The following is an 18,067-nucleotide window of genomic DNA, read 5'->3' as shown; positions in this document are numbered from 1 at the left end:
GTCTTATGAAAGTGGATTGCTCATGGCTCCCTTCTCTAGTGCACGGGTTCAAATCTAACCCAGCTCAGCATTAAGGAATACAAATACTATGCTGTGTCCTGTGCAGAAATGCATCGACAGTCTGAGTCCACCTCTTAATAAAGCATTCATGCCTCATAAGCTATCACCACATTGGGCATCTTTTTCTCAGCATGGAAACTGACCCGAGGAAGTTGCATCTACAAGCCAAGTGCAAAATGCATTAAAAGGTTTCCCTACTGCTTACCTCCCTACCTGTTCCATGGATAAGTAGGACTTATTCTCCAGGGCTGTCAATACAGGACTTTGTACCAACACCAAATTGACCTCAAGAGAGAGAATAAGAAAATAGGGTGATTAGTCTGTCAAATCACTCAGTGTCTTAACAAGTCCCTTAATAGTTATCTGATGCAGTAGAGTGTGATGAGTGCAGAAGAGCTGTGACCATCTGACATGTCAGCCCTACTCCACCTCATCAAGATTAATCTCCTTATAAAATTAAAATACACATATGTTTAAATAGCATTTAGTCTAAAGTGACTTCTAGCAGCAAGAACCTGCGAAGTGATTGGTGGGGAACTGTCCTTAACACCCCCCTTGTATTCTGCTGATGTGTTATAAGGCTGTCTAATCACATACAAGATAATACAAACTGAAAATGTTGTTACCTAAAAATTGATTTCACACTGGGAGTGACCAAAGACTTTTCCTAGAAATCTCTAGTGTGATTAGCACATGAGACTAGACAATCATCTCCCGCAATCAGTAGGGACGAAACTGTCAGTAGCAGTTTCCCCTGGTAGAGATAGTGAAACACAAAATTCAGTTTTTCATCCTCAGTGACGAAGGTTGGTGATTTTCTTCTCATGCTTTGCTCTGTCTCCACTGGTAATAAAGAAACATCAGTGTAGTATCCCAAGTTAGGCGGATTATGAAGAAGTTATCTAATAAAGAAATGGACCCAGATACTGCAGCTGCAGGAGAAGGAAAAAATGTTTAAAAACATTCTTCATGAATGATCATTTTCCTTTAGCTGACTTCACAATGAAGCGAACTCCAAGGTAATGTTTCTTAACTTTCAGGAAGTTGTACTGAACACAATAAAGGTGCAGCATATAATTAAAGTTTGGATGTATTAATTAGAGAATTTGAGAGCTCAGTTGGAGATAAAAGAGTAGCAGATGTGTCAGTGATGAAAAGTTGACATGCTTTAGATAAAATTTAAAATCAAAAGACTATGAACCGTTTCATGCTCTATTATTGCAGAATGATTCCTTAGTTCAAAGTCTTGCTGACTACTTAACACATTCAGTTTGATCATTTGGGGGCATTGATATACATATAATTTTTTCTTTCACATCTTTTCTCATCTTTCCTCCTTCCCCAAGTAACTTTTGTGAAGATATAATACTCTATATGGTATAAATATTTTATACTGTATAGCCTAGCACTGTTTGGTGGCTTTAACAGGCCGAGTATCTTTTATAAATTCTTTGTAAAGAAAAAAAATCTCTTCTAGTTTTTTGTTTTTTTCCATCCAGGATGTGATACGAACAAAAGCTAGGGCAGCATTAAAATATTGATAAAGATATTGACTTTATTTTAAAAAAAAGTCTCAGTAAAATCTTGCATGCTTCGAACTTGATATTTAATAGTGACATTCTCATTTCTTTGTATTTATTACTAGCTTAGAAGCAGTTTTACATCCTGTGGAGATGTATCGATGGAGGAAAAATAATGAAGTTAACAGTTCTGGAAAAAGCAAATGAGAGACTCAATCTGCTGTGGATATTTAGTCTGTTAAGCGCAGCAGGAACTCCCCCCTTCCCCATCAGAATTTTCAAATATAAACGTAGGAAAAATGACACAGCACCGTTGTCTGTCTTTGTACATAGCAAATTGTCCTCCTTGTCATAGGAAGTTTGTGGTTTGTTTTTCTTATAGCTCTCCCATTCCATCTCTATCCCCCATCAATGACTAATCTGTGATAGGTTTTTATTTTTTTTAGCATTTATAAATGACAGAACAAGAGAGAAATTTCAGGCCAGAGTCCTGCTGGCATAAGTCTGTGTGTAGCTCCATTGCAATCAACGCAGCTATACCGCTTTACAGCAGCTGGGTTCTGTCTTTAAAGCCAGGTGGGAAATTTGCCCCCTGCTTTTAGGGGAATAAAGACCTCAAACAGCCATGCTGCTTTTCAGTGTCCTTGTTTCTCTCTTATCATTGTTGATCATTGTTGTGTTCTGCTTGTTTTTCTTAATTTGCCTTTTTATTTTCCTTTTTATTTTTTTATCCAGATCCCCCCACAACTATCCCTCCTCCCACAACAACCACCACCACCACCACCCCTACCACCATCACAGGTATGGTACCTTCATAACCATTGGAAATGTCCTGAATGTGTATTGTCTTTTATGTCTATAAACAGAAGCCTGGAGGGGGGGAAAACCAAAAAAATATATTTATTTTTCATAATATACAATTCATGTACTGGTGTGTTTATCATCTCAGGAAGTTGGACAGTCCTTACTGCAGATGTTCTAGGAACATGGAAACTGACATGTCAGACATGACTGACAGTCCATTTAGTCCAGGACTGCTGGCTAATATTGGATACTTCAAATGAAGGTATAAACACCCCTATAGTACATCTAACACGGGGAGCGGGTGTTAAATATCTTGCTCACCCCAGTCGATATCAATTTCTGAGCTATTTATGCCTGGAAGCATGAAGTTTGTTTGTAACTTTGTCCAACTGGTGTGATTACAAGTGCTATTCTTATTCATAATGTTTCATCTAGTTCTGAAACTTAACAAAACAAGCTATCTACCTCAATATCCTGCAAGAATAACACCACCACCTAGCTCTTGTATATGAGCCCACCAGTCAATTATGCATATTATTCTAATATTAAAAAGAATATTTTGTTCACTTTTTTTAAGTTGCCTTTTAATTTTGAATTCCTATTTTCCTGTATTCTGGGACCAGGTAAATAGGAACACCCAACTGTCCATAATACATCACTCATTATTTTACATCCATCCATCCATCATCTCACCTAAAGCTCCTCTTCACAATAACTACATCTGTCTTCCCAGTCACTTCTCAAAAGGGAGGTTTTTCTGATTTTTTTCCCTGCTCAGCTACAATACTCTGCTCATTTTCATTGCCCTTTCCTGGATGTTTTATTTCAGCTATATTTTTTTTCTAGAGATAGAGGTGACAAAGTGACCACAATACTAAAGATAAGAATGTACCATCAATTGTCCAGTGGCATATTATTTCCGGTATTATACTCCTTTCCCTTCATAAAGCAGCATAACGTTTTATTTATATTTGTGACTACCATTGTGCCTTAGCCGACTTTAACTATCCTACATTCCTACCCCTGCTCCCATGTGATTTTTACAGCTAAATCAGAACTCATGGGTGTCGACAATTAATTTTAAACCTTCCTTCCAACGTGCCTTAACATGCTCTTGTCCCAGTGTATTTCATCTGTCATTGCGTTGTCCAGATTTTGCCATGTCACTGTCTTCCTCCTTCCAGGTCCACTGTCTACCTCCTTACTAATGAACTTCGGAACATGCTGGTATTAACTTTTTCCCATCTCAAGACTTGGCTATTTATTACAGTTTTTATCTTTTAACGACTTTTTATTCCATAATATGTCTTAACCTCTCACCTCATTGTGTCAAAGTTTCCTTCAGAGCCTTTTGTGGGGAGACTTCTTATCAAATGTCTCTTGGTCTAAAGGAATGCTGTAACTTGGTGGTTCTTTATACACTGTTCTGTTAATGCTTTCAAAGAGCCATTGTAACCATTTACAGTTAACTTACCCTTACAGGAACCAAGCTGCTTTGGTCCTATTACATTATATTCATGTCGTGCATTGTAATACTAATGATTTTCTCATCTCTTTGCGCTAGAAATGAAATCAGTATTGCTAGCATGTCATTTTGGGGCTCATTTTGTATAGATGGGTACTCTGCGAAGCTACCCTTCCACACTCAACAGCGTAGCTGTTTCGAATAATAAGTTACATGTGGTTTGTAGCTCAAATGCTTTGATCGTTGCTACCATCCAAGACTATAATAAGGCATCTTAGGCAACCTCCATGCTGATTCAACAGAGTTCTCCAACTTCTCCTTTTGGGTACTCCTAGCTTCCTCACTTTTTTATTGTTTGTTTGTTAATTATTATTTTTAAATAAGTCACTCTTCTGGAAACTAAATATCACTGGCTCTTGGTATGAGTCCCTCTTAACTGATGTTGAACTTGATTATATTATATCCATTCATAGAATCATAGAATACCAGGGTTGGAAGGGACCTCAGGAGGTCATCTAGTCCAACCCCCTGCTCAAAGCAGGACCAATCCCCAACTAAATCATCCCAGCCAGGGATTTGTCAAGCCTAACCTTAAAAACTTCTAAGGAAGGAGATTCCACCACCTCGCTAGGTAACGCATTCCAGTGTTTCACCACCCTCCTAATGAAAAAGTTTTTCCTAATATCCAACCTAAACCTCCCCCACTGCAACTTGAGACCATTACTCCTTGTTCTGTCATCTGCCACCACTGAGAACAGTCTAGATCCATCCTCTTTGGAACCCCCTTTCAGGTATTTGAAAGCAGCTATCAAATCCCCCCCTCATTCTTCTCTTTCTCAGACTAAATAATCCCAGTTCCCTCAGCCTCTCCTCATAAGTCATGTGTTCCAGTCCCCGAATAATTTTTGGTGCCCTCCGCTGGACATTTTCCAATTTTTCCACATCCATCTTGTAGTGTGGGGCCCAAAACTGGACACAGTCCTCCAGATGAGGCCTCACCAATGCCGAATAGAGGGGAACAATCGCATGCCTTGATCTGCTGGCAATGTCCCTACTTATAGATCCCAAAATGCCATTGGCCTTCTTGGCAACAACGGCACACCGTTGACTCATATCCAGCTTCTCGTCCACTGTAACCCCTACTTCCTTTTCTGCAGAACTGCTGCCGAGCCATTTGGTCCCTAGTCTGTAGCGGTGCATAGAATTCTTCCGTCCTAAGTGCAGGACTCTGCACTTGTCCTTGTTGAACCTCATCAGATTTCTTTTGGCCCAATCCTCTAATTTGTCTAAGGCCCTCTGTATCCTATCCCTACCCTCCAGCGTATCTACCTCTCCTCCCAGTTTAGTGTCATCTGCAAACTTGCTGAGGGTGCAATCCACACCATCCTCCGGATCATTTATGAAAATATTGAACAAAACCGGCCTGAGAACCGACCCTTGGGGCACTCCACTTGATACCGGCTGCCAACTAGACATGGAGCCATTGATCACTACCCATTGAGCCTGACAATCTAGCCAACTTCCTGTCCACCTTCTAGTCCATTCATCCAGCCCATTCTTCCTTAACTTGCTGGCAAGAATACTGTGGGAGACCGTGTCAAAAGCTTTGCTAAAGTCAAGGAACAACACGTCCACTGCTTTCCCCTCATCCACAGAGCCAGTTATCTCATCATAGAAGGCAATTAGATTAGTCAGGCATGACTTGTCCTTGGTGAATCCATGCTGACTGATCCTGATGACTTTCCTCTCCTCCTAGTACTTCAGAATTGATTCCCTGAGGACCTGCTCCATGATTTTTCCAGGGACTGAAGTGAGGCTAACTGGCCTGTAGTTCCCAGGATCCTCCTTCTTCCCTTTTTTAAAGATTGGCACTACATTAGCCTTTTTCCAGTCGTCCGGGACTTCCTCCGATCGCCATGAGTTTTCAAAGGTAACGGCCAATGGCTCTGCAATCACATCCGCCAATTCCTTTAGCACTCTTTGATGCAGCGCATCCGGCCCCATGGACTTGTGCGTGTCCAGCTTTTCTAAATAGTCCCCAACCACTTCTTTCTCCACAGAGGATGGTCACCTCCTCCCCATGCTATGCTGCCCAGTGCAATAGTCTGGGAGCTGACCTTGTTCGTGAAGACAGAGGCAAAAAGGCATTGAGTACATTAGCTTTTTTCACATCCTCTGTCACTAGGTTGCCTCCCTCATTCAGTAAGGGGCCCACACTTCCCTTGACTTTCTTCTTGTTGCTAACATACGTGAAGAAACCCTTCTTGTTACTCTTAACATCTCTTGCTAGCTGCAACTCCAGGTGTGATTTGGCCTTCCTGATTTCACTCCTGCATGCCCGAGCAATATTTTTATGCTCTTCCCTGGTCATTTGTCCAATCTTCCACTTCTTGTAAGCTTCTTTTTTGTGTTTAAGATCAACAAGGATTTCACTGTGAAGCCAAGCTGGTCGCATGCCATATTGACTATTCTTTCTAGACATCGGGATAGTTTGTCCCTGTAACCTCAATAAGGATTCTTTAAAATATAGCCAGCTCTCCTGGACTCCTTTCCCCCTCATGTTATTCTCCCAGGGGATCTTGCCCATCAGTTCCCTGAGGGAGTCAAAGTCTGCTTTTCTGAAGTCCAGGGTACATATTCTGCTGCTCTCCTTTCTTCCCTGTGTCAGGATCCTGAACTCGACCATCTCATGGTCACTGCCTCCCAGGTTCCCATCCACTTTTGCTTCCCCTACTAATTCTTCCCAGTTTGTGAGCAGCAGGTCAAGAAGAGCTCTACCCCTAGTTGGTTCCTCCAGCACTTGGCACCAGGAAATTGTCCCCTACATTGTTGTTTAGTGGCTTGATCCTATTGCTGATGCTTACAGATTTTGTTGCCTCACTGTTTATTCGATGTTCTGCATTCACCATTCATGCTTTGATCCCGAGGCTGCTGCAGCACCCCTCACTATTCAATCTGTGCTCTTACGAGTTGGCTTTTATAGCCGCACACATTCTTAGTCCTTCCCCAACAGAGTTGCTTAGATCAGAAATCTACCAGCTCCCCCGCCCCTGTGATCCAGGCTGTCTTCACGGTTTTCAGGGTCAGTCGTTATTCAAAATGCACATAGCACCGCTGATGTGCTAGCTGGCTTCATCACTGTGCCTTCCCCTTCTCTCAAGTTTCCCTACTGTCCTTCCTCTGTAATCTGCCTAATCCCATGTAACATTCCCTGTCAGCCGAGCCTGCCCTTGGAGCATTTCAGGGAAAAGTTATTGTAATGGCCTTGGGCCCTGATGATGATCCTAATAATCTAAATATAGCTCCGCGGATTTCTCTGACAGTTCACTTGTGGTTGACACAGACACATCAAGATCGTAAGATCTTCTTCAGACTCTGAGAGAGATCCACATGCCTGGTGAGATCTGACAGCCACTTATAGTGGGCAAGTCATGGGTATCTTATGATTCTTACAGCGATCAAACACCCATTTTTGCCTGTTCCTGGTGGTAGAATCCCCTCTCCCCTTACCTATCTAGTGAGTGTAACAAGGTGGGTTCCATCTTCTGAGGAGGATTTATTCACTGCTGGAGAAGTGATCCTCCTCCTCTGTTGGAAGGGAAAATGCTTCTAAGATTCCACCCCCCCACCTATTCTTCCTTGGTAATCTTCCATCAAAACGCACCAGCTTCCTTGACCGGAGGCTCAAATCTGTCACTTCTGTGGTGGTCCTGCTGTTCTAAGGTGTAATTATACTCTTAAAAGTGACTATATAAGAAGTGCATAGTTGGGTTCCATGTTTTGTCTCAGTGACTTGCAGATTGAAATTACTCCATTTACAAGTGAAAAGGTAGTTTTCTAATCGCTAGCCCAGCAAAAGCACTCTGGGATCTGGAAGGTCAAGGTGGACTCTTGCTTTCTACGCATCATGACCAGTAACAGGGAACCTACAACAGGAATTCTGTTAATCCATGTGAGGTGGTCCAGAATGCCATTTCCTCTGCCCCTTGCTATACTGGTTTTGCAGTGCTAAACGTCTGGTAAAAATTAAAAACAAAAAAACAAAAAAAACTTTTTTCACTAAAGTAACCAGTCACAGGATGAAATAGGCAGGGGGCAGATGTATTGAGTAAGAAGAGGGGCCAATATTGTATATAATTACTGTTCTGACCATGGCCTCATTTGAAGTCTCTACCTGAATTAGCTTTAAATGTTTTATACTTATGCATCCACCAGTTAAGCAGACTTTGCCTCGAGGCTCAGTCTCCGTTGCTTCTGACATACGTATACATATATGTATATCGTCACATACGCCACTAGACTATCAAGCAAATGCATACTCTGCAGTCTGCCACAAACTGGGTGCCCCCATGCCAAACCTTTGCTGCTTAGCAGCCGTGTGAAAAGGACCCCAGGTACTCTGGTTTCTAAAACAGAGCTAAAAAACATGTTTAAGCAGTTTATGCTTAGCCATAACCCTCAGCAGTTAATCTGGTTGGTTTGACCAATGTGCATGGGACCAGACTGTGTTAGTGACATTGTATTCTGTTCTACTCTTATCCAGATCACTAGGAGCTTTTCCATTGACTCTAATGAGGGCAGAAATAGGTCAATTGTGCCAAATTCCTTGGTTTCAGTGTGGACTTTCTGTTTGTCTCATTCAGTTGCTGGCCTCTCCACTTGAGATCTGAGGCCACCTTACAGATGTACTTTAACCTCCTGAACCAGGAGTTGTATATTTTCTCTCAGCACAGAATGCCTTTGTGCTAATGACCAAGCTAGCACTGAGGTGTTGTCAAACTGAAGTTGCTACTGGAACAACTTTGTCAAATCCCTCTCTTTGATGGATGTGATCTTGCAGAGTTAGTGTGTCTTAGCAAGCAGCTATCTATGTATTTATCTTATCCTGAAGGCTCAGTATCTGCACTCTTGGAATTTAACATTTGCTCCTCTCTCCAGATAGATTAAAGGTTATGGAACTGAACATTTGCAATCTCCATTTCTACAGAGACTAGACAGTCTACTAAATTTAACTGGAAACCCAAGTCTGACAAATGGATATAAAAATTAATTTCCACTCTTCCCCTGCATTGTTTAGTTCATTGCAGACCCTGTTAACCTTAAAGCTTCAGCAGCCAAACACCAATGAGTAAGTTCCTACAGTTTTATACTGAAGTTTATCTTCCCTTCTTTCTAGTAATGAGTTTTGCAACTGAAATCCATTTACAAACTAGCATCATTGCAAGAATTATGTACAGCAGTGATATAGAAATACTACTTAAAAGCCTCAAGGGATAATACATAACTTCTAATTTTATTGCCTCCAAAATACTGAACTGTTCTCATATAGCAGGGGTGGCCAAACTTACTGACCCTCCAAGCCACATACGATAATCTTCAGAAGTTTGAGAGCCAGGGCATGTCTGCTGGGACTCGGGGCCTCAGCCCTGCAAAGCGCATCTGCCAGGGCTCAGCTTCAACCCCACTCCTGCTGAAGCTCCAATCCCCAGCAGGCAACTCCCTTGGGGCTGAAGCCCTGAGACTCTCCTCCCCGCATGGCAGAAGCCCGTAGCCCCACCATCCCAGTCTGTTTCGCAGGGGGAGGTGTGGGAGACTCCACGAGCCGCACTTTAACTGTAAAAGAGCCACATGCGGCTCTCAAGCCGCGTTTTGGCCACCCCTGGCATATAGTCTGAATTCTGGTGATTGACTTTGTTCAGAGGTGGTAGTGTTCCTTTTTTTCATGCTTAGTCTTCCACCCAAACCAATTATAAGCATTTTTAAATGGGATTCCTCAAATCGGGGGAGATTTTATCTCAATTATACTTCACCTTCTCTCCCTTCATTCCCTGCACAAGCTGGGGGCACACTCAGCTGGCATCACATGGAAGCTGAGGGCAGTTCTGCCAAGACCCGTCTTCATAAGAAAAATGAGCTGTGTTCGAGAGAGTTTTCATTTGCAAAGCACCTATTCTCTGCATTTAAACTGGACTCCTTACTAGATGCCCCCTCCAATGTAGAGTATGCTTCCTGATTCAGGTGCTGAAGATACTTTGAGGGCTCACTTTTTCTACCGTAAATAAGAATGGGCGTGGTGGGCCCATTTGCGCATGGGCAGGTTCAGTAGGTTCTTCAGCCATCATTTCCAGTGGCAAACACCCATTTTGATTATTCATATAAAGCCAAATATACTAGGCAGTGCTGTACAGCCATTACAGGAAGGCAAGCTTTCTACGCCAGAGAGCTTGCGTCGCTATAACAGACAATATATTTTTGTTACAAAATATGGCCCCTGTTCTGTACAAAATTCCTCCCCAGCCTATTAACAATCCCTGTTCAGTGCTGCCCCCTTGCCAGCCCTAGATGACAACCTAAGGCAAGACTTGGCATGCCTTCGTTGTCCAGTCAGTCCGCTTCCTGAGCATAAGTGTCTCACTCTCATGCCTGAGGTGACTGTGAAGGCCGCTGGCATGGACTTGACCTGATCCGTCAAGCTGACCTCTGAAAGCAGTTCTGTAGTGCTGTGGGGAAGTCATGGGGCGTCCAAAAGAGCACAACCTTTAAACCATTTGCTTTGTCTCTGCTGCTTTGCTACTTCCGATTTATCACATGATGGTTTGATCTTTTCAGTATCTACACTGATTTTCTGACCATCCTTTGGCATTTCAGCTGTTATCACTGGCAAATCCTTTTTTATCATTTCAAATTGTCCTCGTGGACATTTGTTCATTAAGATGTACACTGTGATATGGCAGAGCAAACTGCATAATTTAAATTGCCACTGGAGTCCTCACTTGAAATACTTTTTTTTGGACAGCTGTTATATCCTGGGAGATAAAAGTTCTTTTGTTTTTTAAATCCTTCTCTTTGGGCATAATGTAGTATAAAAAATGGTCTGCCTTTTAAAGAATATTTTACCCTCTGTAGGGCTAATTTTCTTCCACCTCAGCACATAAAACAATTAATTGTGTAACTGCACAGTCATGTTTGTTTCCTCCTCTGCTGTTGACACTTGCGTGTAACATAGCAGCAGTTTTAATGGAATGTGGGATGTACTTAGCATACTTCTAGGGAATCCCTAGTGTTGCAGATTACATGTTTGAGCATATATCTCATGGATGTTCCTTTATAACTTGCACAGAGACCCAAGTGAAATCTTGGAGCAATGTCAATTCATCGCATCCTGCAATTCATCGCATCCTGATCCTGGACTGGCAGGTTTCATAATCAGATGACTTGCCTTTAAAATAATTGTGAAGTCTTTTTAAATGTATTAAAACATTTCTTTAAGATAAAGGGATGCTGGAAGTTTTAAAAATAAACACATCTTTATTGGTGATACCATAGATCAGTGGTTCTCAAACTGTGGGTTGGGACCCCAAAGTGGGTCACGACCCCGATCTTATGGGGTTGCGAGGGCTGGCGTTAGACTTGCTGGGGCTCAGGTTACAGGCTCCCCACCTGGGGCTGAAGTCCTTCGGCTCCCCCCACCTTGGGGTCGTGTAGTAATTTTTGTTGTCAGAAGAGAGTCACAGTGCAATGAAGTTTGAGAAACACTGCCATAAATGGTTAAAACCAAATGGTAAAAATAGAATGAACTTTTCAGTTTTTCTGCTGCTTTTAAGTTTAAACATTATAAAGTAAAATTATTAATCTACTTCCAAATCTTATGTAAATGTTCCACTGTTTAGATTGCAAACACTGGAGGAGGTTGTTGAAGTAGAAATTAAGTATTTTTCATACATTTTTCACTTAAATGTTAATGTTTTATTAGTATTCCATGTTGTGAAATTTTAAATATGGGGACTAAACAACTTGACTGTCTTTATAATAAATAAATACAAGGTAGGTGCTGCCAAACCAGGGACGACTTCACACTTAAATATTGTCTAGGCTAAAGCTACAGTGCTGGTGCCTAAAAATGCCAAGGATTTCCTTCTCTGCCAGATGAATTCCTTTGAATAGCGTTGAGTTCCTGTCTGAAAAAACTCTCTTCCTGAAGGACAGGTTAAACTTAGACTCCAAAACTAAGTGAGTGGAAAAACTTTTTTCCATCTTTGCGTAGGTTTCGAATATAAAAATGGGAACTCTTGTATTCGTTAACTAAGAAAAATGTTGCCCCATTTTAAAATTGGAATTTACATCCTAGAAAACTCATATAAAATGAGAATTTTATTCCCACCACAAGTTTGTCCTTCTCCTGATTTCAGCTGCTAGTGTGATGAACTACAGCTGCCTGGGATTTATTCCAGGAGTAATCCAAAAAGATTATGGGTGGGAAGTATGCCGTAAAAGGCATTCTTTGCTGAAAGGTATTTTGAGCAATAGGTTTGTGGGAGGTTCAAAGATCATGTGGATTAATGGGGCTACATATGTACAAGTGGATGTGGAAGCTTCATGCCTAATCGGTTACTATAGATGACACTTTGTGATGCCAGTACTGTGGTTCAGATGAAATTTAACGGATAAATGGAAAACTTATTTCTTTCCCATGAACTTCTACAATGAATGATGGTGATCAATTCCAACCGGGGCTGGGCAAACTACAGATGGCCCCAGCAGCAGTTTTGTCTCCTTTCCTGAATGCTGCTTTAAAGATGCAGCAGTGTATACAACTTGACATTTGAAAATCAGAAAACACTAATCTCAAAATAAGAGCCTCACAGTACTCTTCTGTTGTTGTAAACTTGGAATGTGTACACACGCACACAAAGCCAGGTGTTTGGTGCCACGCAATGCTTCACAAGCCGGTACAGAGATTTACACCGCTTAGTCATTCCTTTCCCCAAATTATTTATTGTACCGTTCTTGGTGTCTGTAGAAGCTTCCCTGTGTCCCTGATAAAATGTCAAGTTAATTTACCGTTAACATCATACTCCTCTGACATTTTCATCCAATATGTGACCACATTAAAGGGAAAGAGGAAGAGAGAATAACCTACATGCTTGCAAAGAAATAACTAAGCCAGTCTTACCCCACTGCTCTGTCAATAACAGCCAGAGCACTTTGATGTGTGTGTTACTCATTTGTGATGAATAAAGTACTGCAGCAATCATTTTTACTTAATTGTGCATCTGCAGAAAAGTTGTCTATTTTGAAGCAAGAGGACTGATGGAAAAATTATAGAACTGCTTATTCCACTTCTCCAAGATATAGTCTAAATATCTACTTAGTATTTTTGTTGAATTCAAAATTCACAGGGCTTCTCCATGACTGCTGGTATATCTAGTAGCTTCCAATATCTGTGCATGCTATAGGAAGAGTCCTTATTCTAAAATAATAGCTACTAAACCCCTTATCCTGCAAAGAGAGGAGCATAGGCAAAGGTATGGAACCCTTTTGACTTCAGGGAGCTCTGTGCAGATTCTCTTAAGTTTTCTTCGCAAGGCTGGGGCCTAAGCGAGAGTGCATATCGTAGGGCTTTCTGGAATAAGTGTTAAAAATCCCAGACCAAGTTGCAGCACCAGTTCTAGAATTCCACCCTCTCCCCAACTACACAAAGCTACTTGGCAGATTCTGATTTTTTTTTTTTTTTTGTGAAACATCTGGTCTCCAAATGAAGCTGTCTCAGGGGTGCAATGCTGCACACCTCTGCAGAAGCTTTGAAGCCAACTTGGAATTATTTTACAAAGAATGATCTTATAGTATCAAACATGGAGTCCATTCATCATTCTTCTGGGAAGACTTTAGAGATAAAGGATGGCTGCAGCTCTGCATTATATGTAGGCTTGAATTCACCCCATCCTCCCTCCTGCCACCATTGAGTTTAATTGAAGTGTAACATAAATTAAATGAAGCTAGGCATTAGGTCAGTGGAAATTAATAGAAGATTTTTTCAGTATTCCTTTTACTATCTTCTGTGGATTTGAAAGAAACCAGAAAATAATGTTCTTTTCATTTAATACAGAGCATTCATTACTTAGGGCATTGCTGTAAAAATGGTAACATCAAGGGAACTCATGCTTGCCCTGGCCTTCTAAATGTGAAGTAATCTGAAAAAAGCAGATGTAACATGATTTCAGCGAGTCTGCTCAGAGAGCCTAATGGCTCCTTTTTTTTACTTTAATTAAGGAAATAAACTAGAAAGGAACTATATTGTGTTTGTGCTGCTTAGTTGGTTTAAAGTAAAGACTGGCACGTGAAATGTGTGCAGTTGAGTCTTATGTGCACTTTTAGATGCTACTCTTCTGTCCATTTCTAGTATGGGGTTTGTTTTTAAAAAGCCCCAGCGAATCTGTAGCTTCTTATAAGATAAAAGAAAAGGAGTACTTGTGGCACCTTAGAGACTAACCAATTTATTTGAGCATGAGCTTTCGTGAGCTACAGCTCACTTCATCAGATGTTTACCGTGGAAACTGCAGCAGTGAGCTGTAGCTCACGAAAGCTCATGCTCAAATAAATTGGTTAGTCTCTAAGGTGCCACAAGTACTCCTTTTCTTTTTGCGAATACAGACTAACACGGCTGTTCCTCTGAAACCTGTCTTATAAGATAGTAACACTGCAGTTCAATTGGAAATAGAAAAAGCATTTTAAGTTTATGCATTTAATTTTGTTCCTGAGATTTTCATTTATGGTGTTCATTCTGCCCAAGACTATGGACTAATTTATGGATTAGCTTTAAGCCCTCAGTCTGTCACGCTCAATGAACAATTTTAAGTTGGAGAGAAGCCAGATGAAAGAATTAGAATGTGCCACGGCGGAGCGCTTGTGCCACTGTTTCAACTAAATATTGCCCTGCTGCCTCTGGGACCGTGCATTTTAGTTAAATGGTGGTGTCTAAAGGCTTACGTGTTGCCCGTGTCTTCCCGTTTTGCAGATACCTTCATATTCTACCACAGCATAATGTGTATTAGAGGGATTAATTCATTCAAGACCTGTCCACAGTGAACTGAGTGAGTCCTATGACAAATACTAAAAGGAAGTCAACGTTAAGTGAAATATGCAATTTTATATCAGCAGAAAAATTCCTTTCTGGGATACCATGTTTGATGATACTCATAAAACAGTCATCTAGTGCAGTGTCTCTTTCCAGGCTACTGTACCCCTTTCAGGAATCTGATTTGTCTTGTATACCCCAAGTTCCACTTCACTTAAAAACTACTTGCTTACAAAATCAGACGTAAAAATACAAAAGTGTCACAGCACACTACTACTGAAAAAGTGCTGACTTTCTCATTTTTACCAAATAATTATAAAATAAATAGACTGGAATATGAATATTGTACTTACATTTCAGTGTACAGTATACAGAGCAGTATAAACAAGTCATTGAATGAAATTTTAGTTTGTACTGACTTTGCTAGGGCTTTTTATGTAGTCTGTTGTAAAACTAGGCAAATATCTAGATGAGTTGATGTACCCCCTGAAAGACCTCTGAGTACCCCTGGTTGAGAACCACTGATCTAGTGTACATTGTATTATTATGGATGTGTGGAACTGGAAAGGCCATTGGATTGTTTTTACTACCCCACATAAAACAATTTTAGCTGAGCCTTACTAATTAAAATCCTATTCTTTGTTTTACCTTGAGGTTAACAGTGCTTTTACTCCACCTCAATATTTTGTTTTCTTCTTCTTTCTATCCTCTGTGCTCACCTCAGAATAGAAAACATCCAATGTCGGCGCCATAGGATAAATTTCATTTTCATAAAATTTTATCACCCATCACTAGGGGACCTGATGGAATGCCTGCTGAAGTCATTGAAGACTCACTCCTTGACTTCACTGGACCTTTAAACTAGAAACAATAACACACAACTTCCCTTCGGCTCGATAGGAGAAAATATGATTTCTCCCTCCAGAGTTTGGACCATAAAGTTAATCAGTGGGGTAACATGGTTATCCTCAGTATGAAATAAAACTAAAAGTGGGTAACCATGCTAAAATCCAGAGGACTATTTTTAAAAACTAGTCAACCCGTGGTAAAATCATAAGATATTCTAGCACTAGCAGCCCGCACAGTCTTTCCTGTTACTGCTATATTTCTTCTCTTACACCAAGCAGAACAGTCGTGTTCTTGAGAGTGATTTATACACCATTTTGCATATACTCATTAGACTCGTACCAAAGGAGCATAGCAAAAGGCTAATTTTCTCTCTCTCATAATGCAAAATAATCTGCTTTAAGTGTGTGTTTTAAACCTCTGAACATGAGATCATTCCTCCGCAGTGCAGCATTGTACGTACACTGTATGTATAAAATCCTTGTTCTGAAAGAAGATGGTGGAATTGAGAAGGACCTCCAGAAAGCGTATTCTAAACCTTTAACTGGTCTGTTTCCTGCTGTAATCATCCAATCCATTTGCTAATCATAACTTTACCATTCCAGCTGCAGCAAACATGTTCTTTGACTTGGATATTTGTTCTCGCTTATAAACTGCTTGAGAACTTTATTTTTGTAAGCTGTTGGTCTCTGTTCCCAGAAGAGGAAGCGAGATGCACTGTCCAGTTCACACTGTTTCTTGACTAATATCTTTTCCAGCATATGAGTACAAGGTTGCTTCTAGCACAGTTTTATTCAATCGTAATGCTGACATAACTTTTTTTATTTCAGGAAGACAGTAAATTGACTGTTTGTAGATGCCAAGATGGTATCTCAAGAGTTGACAGTTCTGTAATTCTTTCTAAACAACGCTCCCTACCCCCACCTCCATTTTCCCCTTCACCATTTGCTTGTTTAAAATGAAGCATTATCACAATGCTGCTTCCAAAAAAATAAAGGCCTACTCTTGTTCTCATTTTTGTTTTGGAAGGCTTCCATGCTGCCTTCACCAAAGTTCTCAGCATGAGAACAAGTGCTAGCATATTAACTACATGTTAGATTTGATTGCCAAGATAAGAACAGTATATGTTGGCAGTGGGAACAGATTAATGATGGCTTGATAATCTGTCATGCAAATCTTGGTGTAGAGTTTGTTAAATTGTGCTTTTTTTTTTTGCTTTGATATATAAAGCGTGCAGACTTTGAATCTGTAAGTATTGTGTACTCCTTGTGTGATTCTCGTCTTCACTGATGGTCCAGAAATTCAAACATAGACTGTCCTTAGCTAAATTACAAAGGAATAGCCCTTCGTGCTTCCTGTTGCTTATTCTGAATGTGGAAAGACTGCAGTTCCTATGGTTTTGAGGAGAGCATGTTAATTGAGGGGGAACGCCTATGTGAAATTGTGTACTGTAATTATAAAACTAAACTTCCTGGCTAGTTTACAGAAATTATATGTTTTAGAGTGCTGCTCTGCACTTTAACATACGCTTTTATTCATTTAAACATTGCCTTTATAGTCCAAATGTAGTCCTTTGAAGCCCCTTTCTGATGTGAATGACCACATCTGTACTTTACTGAGAGTTTGAGGATATTTTTGTAAATATTGACAATTTACAAATACATTCTGAATAACCAGCCTATTATAGCATGCAACCAACAAATGCATGTAGTAACAATTTTCTGACCCATTCAGCATAGTAATGGGAGTGAAAGTAGAACCAGGTGTAAGTCAACAAATGGAGATAGATTTTCCATTTACAGTGTTGCTGAAATGTAAATAGACCCAGTAGGATAGGGAATTTTGGGGAAGATAATCTTGTTGCCAGGACACTCAGAGCTGAGGCGGTAGGAAGTCCATCCAAAATACAGGTTGGTCTTTATAAACTGTCTATATGTTCAGCACTGCTCCTCTTCTCTGACGGAATGTGATTTAGATTGCAAAGCAGCAACTCCAAAAATATTTCAAAGGCCTTTAACAAAGCTTTGCAGTTTGATGTGAATCAATTTTTCTAAACCAATATATTTGAGGCTAGATGAAAACAATGCAATATATTTAACTTGTAACATGTGACACTCAGCCTCCTGAAAAATAAATGCTTTCATCAGAGCTTAGCAGAAAAGACTAAAAAAGGATCAGAGATCAGGCAGTCTTTCTCAGCAGAGGAATTGGTAATCTCCACTTGCCTTCCCAGTGTTCTGTGAAGACTTGTACTTTTCAATCAAGTGAATGTCTCATTGGTTCATGATTCATTAGAACCAAGCAAAAGGGCCACCTACAAATTTAGTATGTTTGAGTGAATGTGGTCTGTGAAAACAGTGTGCTAGTCCTCATCTCCCTGTTGCTCCTGATCAACCCTAAAATGAGCTGGATGCTGAAATTAAACCATGCATTATAGCACTTGTAGGTTTCTTGGCATCCAGCTGGAGGAGGGGAAACTTGAGGCTGATTGATTGACTTCTGATTGGTAATGAAGGA

General features: G+C 40.6%; 1 protein-coding gene across 7 annotated transcripts in view; it reads left to right on the top strand.

Annotated features, from left to right (window-relative positions):
* CADM1 (cell adhesion molecule 1) overlaps positions 1-18,067 on the top strand; it is a 289,265-nt gene that overhangs the window by 241,982 nt on the left and 29,216 nt on the right. For 4 of the 7 annotated variants that reach the window (XM_073320760.2, XM_073320758.2, XM_073320757.2 and 1 more), the window contains exon 8: positions 2,316-2,381. The exons of the other annotated variants lie outside the window; for them this stretch is intronic. In XM_073320760.2, coding sequence (XP_073176861.1) covers positions 2,316-2,381 — 66 coding nt within the window. The remainder of the gene's footprint in view (positions 1-2,315; positions 2,382-18,067) is intronic. 7 annotated transcript variants of the gene reach the window in all.

Source organism: Lepidochelys kempii, chromosome 22 (genome assembly GCF_965140285.1).
Source record: "Lepidochelys kempii isolate rLepKem1 chromosome 22, rLepKem1.hap1, whole genome shotgun sequence".
Classification (NCBI taxonomy): domain Eukaryota; kingdom Metazoa; phylum Chordata; order Testudines; family Cheloniidae; genus Lepidochelys; species Lepidochelys kempii.
Note: the sequence above shows the minus strand (reverse complement) of the source record. Positions and strands in the feature narration are given on the sequence as shown.